This window comes from Salvia splendens, chromosome 5, assembly GCF_004379255.2.
Source record: "Salvia splendens isolate huo1 chromosome 5, SspV2, whole genome shotgun sequence".
In the NCBI taxonomy this organism is placed as follows: domain Eukaryota; kingdom Viridiplantae; phylum Streptophyta; class Magnoliopsida; order Lamiales; family Lamiaceae; genus Salvia; species Salvia splendens.
Window position 1 is genome coordinate 26456218 of NC_056036.1, and position 6295 is coordinate 26462512.

General features: G+C 42.9%; 1 protein-coding gene across 1 annotated transcript; it reads right to left on the bottom strand.

Annotated features, from left to right (window-relative positions):
- Positions 1-518: 518 nt before the first annotated feature.
- On the bottom strand, positions 519-5341 carry LOC121804033. Its single transcript, XM_042203583.1, has 2 exons — positions 4483-5341; positions 519-1108 (listed from the first exon to the last, which is right to left on the bottom strand). Exons 1-2 carry the CDS (start codon positions 5339-5341, stop codon positions 519-521), a joined length of 1449 nt encoding a protein of 482 aa, XP_042059517.1.
- Positions 5342-6295: the final 954 nt, after the last annotated feature.

Sequence of the window (6295 nt, forward strand, 5' to 3'; positions counted from 1 at the left end):
AGTAACCTCCAAATGAACACCGAGATAGTAGGGGTAAACCCCTGATTCCAAATAAGACCAAAAATCTCCCTCTACGGTAATCTAGTCCGGATGCTCTCCCAGGCTAAGGTCACAGAGAACTCGCCATGGCTAGTCAGAATCCACCGCCTCACATCCTTCGCCCCCAACTTGATCGGCGTGGCTCTGATCTGGTCTATCACATCGGGAGGTACACCAACACTGAAAGACAAACAATGCAACATATCATCACCCCATGCATGCTCACGCCAGTATGATGCAACGGCCTGGGATTGAGGAGGATCATTTCCGGGGACGCACAAACTCCAGATGGGGCTTGCCCCAAGCCAGACATCATCCCAGAAATTGCTCTTCCCCTCACCCGAGGACCAACGAATATAATCATGCATGTATGACCAAATACGACGCAAACGACTCCAAGTAGGACTATCATGCGACCAACAAGGAGATGTATGCAAATGACAAGGAAGGATACTGTACTTCTGGGTCATGAACTGGGCTCAGAGAGAGTCCTGAGCGAGGAATCTCCACCATAGCTTAAACCTAAAAGCCACTGCCACTTCCCTGAAGCGGCGAATACCCAAGCCACCCTCATCGAATGACAAACAAATCTGTCTCCATGAGATCCAGTGCAACTTCCTCTTCTCTCCAACTGTCCCTCGAAAATATCTAGCTAGAATCTGTTCCAGCTCGTCTAGAAAGCCAAGCAGAGGGCTCATGACCTGTAAGATGTGTAGGGGGATGGCTGCTAAAGTGCTCTTAATCAACACAAGTCGACCCCCAAAAGCAAGGTGTCGGTGAGACCAACTGTGGATCCTGTCCATTAGCTTCTGCCTAAGGGGCAGCAGATTGTCTGCCCTCCTCGCTCCTCGGAAAATCAGGACCCCTAAGTATGTGAAAGGCATCACCCCTCTCTGAAATCCTCCAACCTCCTCCACAATGTCCGCGAACTCCATGTGCTCATTCGCCAAGTAGAATTGAGTTTTCCCATTATTCACTATCTGGCCAGACACGGCTATGTAATGATCCAGGCACCCCACCAACTTCTCTAGCGCCTCTCTATGAGCCCTCGAGAAAATGATGATGTCATCTGCATAGGAGAGGTGAGTGATAATGGGGCCTTTTCCGGCATTTGTAGACCATCTCTCTATCCCCCTTGATCAGTCTATCGAGACATCTCGAGAGGTAGTCTGCCGCCAATACAAAGAGGGAAGGTGATATGGGGTCCCCTTGTCGCAGCCCCCTAGAGGAATGAAGGAAGCCTGCCGGGCCTCCGTTCACCAGTACAGAAAACCAACATGACGAGATGCATCTCCTAATCATATCCACCCAGGTCTTGAGAATCCCATTGTTTCCAAAACCATGAGTTGGAACGACCATTGGACTCTAGCATACACCTTTGCCATATCCAGCTTGAGAGCCAGATTGGGCGATCTCCCTCTACTCGAGAGCTCCTTCCCCAGGTCATGTATCAACTATTGAGCCAGAAGAGCATTGTCGCTAAGCAGACGGCCCTTTATGAACCCACTCTGATTCGATGCAATGACAAGGGGTAGTAGAGGTGCAAGTCTTGTCACGACCGCCCTTACTAAGGATAGTAAAGACGAAGAAATCGTGAATAGGGGAGGAACTAAGAAGCGGGGAAGAAAACGAGGGAACAATAAAAGACAACATTCAACACGAAACTCAACTAAACTTCAAAAGAAATATTTTAATCTAATAAATAGTTAAGCAGTGGATTAATGTCTCAAGGTATTTAATGTCATAAAACAGTATGGAGTAAAACGGAAGACATTTAGAAATACAATTTCAAACGAGGCAGCGGAATTAAAGTATCTAGAGAGTCAAAGGATGATGTCCATGTATGATGACAAGACGCATCCAAGAATTCTTAAGGCTCAACTCAACATACCCCGCAACATCACCACTCAACCTGCACATAGGGAAAACACGTGCAGGGCTGAGTACTTAATATACTCAGTGGCTCATGCCGAAAATATTTGATAAAAGTTATGTCATCCATACCATAGTGAACTCGAGTTTTACATTTAGAAAAGAATAGCATCGAGTATCACAAAACAATTTCATAGACTGACCAGTCAAAACAATCTCCCCACTTTCTCATCAATCAACAAACACATCCTCTTACCATAGTGCGACGAAAGTGTGACCACACTATTCGCCCACAAGACTGGCCGACTAGCAAGGATGGCTCATGATCCCACCTGTGTACACTAGCCTGATAGGGTTTTCGGTCCTACTCAGACCCGAATTGTTTAACATAGCCCTATAGTCTAATGGAGCGCACTCACAAACTAGGCATCAGGCACCATCTCATCATCAAAACAAACATGGCATGACATAACACTTTAAACCACTCTTATTACACCATAATCATACTTTTGAAAGAGTAAAAGAGTTTAGTAAAAGAAAGCCCACCTCACTAGCTTACAAATCACAGTTCACAATTTTAATGCAACACTTGCTCTTTGTACCCACGCACGCACAACAATCCTTGTCAACATCATAAACACATAATACAATCAGTTTTCTACCAACATATTAATCATGCATGCCCTATCGTTCCTTTCATTGTTTTCTCACATTAACCATCCTAATCGTTCACCATCATAACCGAACGATCCCTTTAGCATACAACAACGTGCAACACATAACATAATCACATCATAGGATAAGTTCCTTACTCACACATGTATCATGTTCTTCATTCAAAACTTGTCACAAAGATTATTTCAACAAAACAGGAATATGACAGAACAACGCAGTCTTTTTGTAAAAATCATTAAAATTCCATTCGATAACATTTGAAGCTAAAATTCGGTCACCACACAGTAGACACATAAGGGTTCATCCAGTTAAAATTTCACACCGAAATCATATCGTTAAAAATTCATCCGTCATCAATTGAAGCTGAAATTTTGACACAACACAGAAGACATCTAATACTTCATCCAGTTAAAAATTCGTGCCAAAAAGGGATCGATTGATTGGTCAAATACTCGTCGGAACCTACTGTCCGTACACAACAGTTTTCATGCTCAACATTCACAAACCCTAGTGTGTCTAACATACATTCACACATACATACTCATGCTTCCAACACGTATTCATGCTTCAAAAATGAAATTACAACCATGCTTTCCTAAACACACATAACATTCACAATTGATTCATCCACACACTTACACACACATGTACATACATGCATACACACACACACATTCTTGTGCAACCATCCTTCCCAATTAATTAATTCTTAGATTTACGATTCTGCACTCAACTATATGCATGAGGGGTTCAAAAATTATGGATTCAATGGTAAGAATGAGAAGGATGAATCAAAGTATACCTTTCTCTTGAAAAACAATCGGTAGAAATGACGAGTGGTTTGATTCTTCAATGGATCTTGAGTTTTCAACTCCAAAATGAAGCAAAAACGAAGAATTTGTGAAGGATTGATTGAGAGGGAGAAGAGGCGTGTGGGAAGAGAGGGAGAGGGAGGGGAGGCGTGTGAAATGAGGGTTAGGGTTAGGGTTTGTTTTGTTTATTAAATGATTATTACCACACTTAATTAAGACAATTAAAATTGTGGAAGAATAAAATAGAGGTTAATGAATAAGCTCCACAATTAATAAAAATAGGCGTGTAGTGTGTGGGAAGGATTTTCGAAAATTATGGTATTTACTTGGAGAGAAATATACTCACAAAATAGGTAAAAAGATATTGAGTATCCCATAAATAAGGTAACAAGACAATTCAAAAATCTCCAAGTAGGAAAGGAGGGAGGGGGCGTGTAATATGGGGATTAATTCAAGAAAAATATTTAAATCCTCAATGAATTAGGCATATGAATTAATTTGATATTTATTTGGATAGAAGGGATCCCACAAAATAGGAACAAAATATTAATTCCTTTAAAAACAAGGGGTGGATCGAAAATTGAGGATTATTTCCACAAGGAACTATTTTAAATCCTAATTAAAATAGGGTGAGGAAATATATGGTAAGATTTAATTGGATTTTAATTCAAGGAAGGAAATAAATAAAGTACCAATTAAATCTACAAAATAATTCCTTCTCCTAAATAATAGGAGAATTTCAAAAATTCCAAGGAATGGGGCAAAGGTCAAAATTAGGGGATATTTTGGTTTGGATTTAATTTGGATAAATATCCCAAAATAATTTATTAAATACAAGAAAAAAATATTATTTCCAATAAATAGGAGGGCCGAAAATTCCAATAAAATGGCTAGAACAAATATGCATGATCCCATTTAATTTAATTCACACATTGGAAAAAAAATCACATTATTCCACATAACTCACAACAACTAAATTTCACATCGTTAACTCAATCACATAGAAATCAAATTCCATAAATGAATTTCCCAATCAACATCCACATTAATAAAAAAAATAATTCGCTAATTTTCGGGGTGCTACAAGTCTCGAGGCAAGAATCTTTGTGATGATCTTGTTCGTAACAATTGCAGAGGCTGATCGGTCTAAAATCTCCCCAAGTGACCGGGTTAGGCTTCTTCGGAATAAGGACGATCATGGTCGCCGTGAAGCTTCGGGGTATAAACGCCCCACTGAAGAAGTCTCCCACAGCTGCAATCACGTCTCTCCCAACAGTGTCCCAGCATGACTGAAAGAACAACGAAGTGAACCCATCCGGCCCGGACACACTATCACCATTGATCCCAAACACTGCATCTCTAACCTCCTTATCCTGCGGCGGCGAACACAGAGCCTCCTGATCAACTGAGTCTGGAAGTGTATGGATAAGAGATAAGTCGGGCTCTGCAAGGTCCCCCACGTCCGATGTCAGAAGCTGCTGAAAGAAGGCTGCCACCGACTCTCTGATCTTTGTCTCTTCCGTCAGTGCCTGTCCCCCAAACTCTACCGTACATATCCTCGACTTAACTCTCTTCTGTCTGACCCATCCATGAAAGAATTTGGAGTTCCTTTCCACATCAGCAGCCCATCTAATCGCCACCTTTTGCCTCCAAAATTCTTCCTCCATCTTGGCCGTGATGATGAGCTCTGTAGACACTCTACTGAATTCGGCTCTATGTGCAGGGGTCGGGACAATATCATATAAAATCAGTGACTCAAGAATTGCCTGCTCTGCATCCTTTAGGTACTGGATGGTGTTGCCAAGTACCTCTCTGTTCCAAACCTTTAAGAACTTCTTGGTCCTGATAAGCTTGAGCTGGAGGTTCATCATGCCATTGTAACTTGGGTCTGCCTCCCAGATTCTGTCAATCTCGCCCCTAAAAGTCTCATGTCTCACCCACATATTCTGAAATCTGAAAGCCGGTCTCGTGGTCTGGACAGAAAACTGACATCTCACCAAAAGTGGTGCATGATCAGAGCTGAATCTCACCAAATGTGTCACTCGGGTCGTGGCAAAAAATGATGTCCAATGCTCTCCAATCAAGATGCACTCATGTCTCTCCCAAAGCCCCCCCCCCTGTGCCACATAAAGATCGGACCATCAAAGTCCGGGGCAATCAACTGGCACTCAGCAATAGCATCGGCAAACTCCATCATGTCTCTGTTTCTGTCTGTGTCACTCCCCTGCCTCTCTTCATTGGTCAGGAACATGTTGAAGTCACCTCCTACAAGCCACGGTATATCCCCTAACTTTTCCCAAAGTGCCTATCTCGTGTCTCTCGTATGCCGCCCATAGACTATGGTGATGTAGATTGGGAAATGGAAGACTGCGGCAGAGACTTTAACGTGCAAAGCCTGTCTCGAGTCATCTACCACTTCCACTGTCCAATCCTCATGGGCAAGAATCCAAATGTGACCACTTTCATTAGATCCCGCAAACCGAAGGCCCTTGAAATTCCGGCCTAAGTCTGGCGGTATCCTCTGTGGTTCAATCACTGCCGCAAACAAAATCTTGTGTTTTCGAATCAAATATCTCAGATGTCTCTTGGTGCGGGCATTCGCCACACCCTGCGCGTTCCACACTAGGAATTGGCTCGTCATGAGGAGAAAAATTAGGTTGTGCGCAAGGTAGAAACCCTCGCTTTCTTCATCGGTGCTTTAATCACAGGTCGGCGATCCCCATCGCTGGCGATCTCCATCGGCAAGCTCCCATTTCTAGCAGCCCCATTCCGAACCCCCTTTGCCTGTCTAGCCTCGTGAATAATCTGATCATCCACGGTCCCGTCATGCAGAACCAAGGCCATAGACGAATCTGTCTCAAGTTCCTCATCCACCAAAATATCAAACATGTTACTGT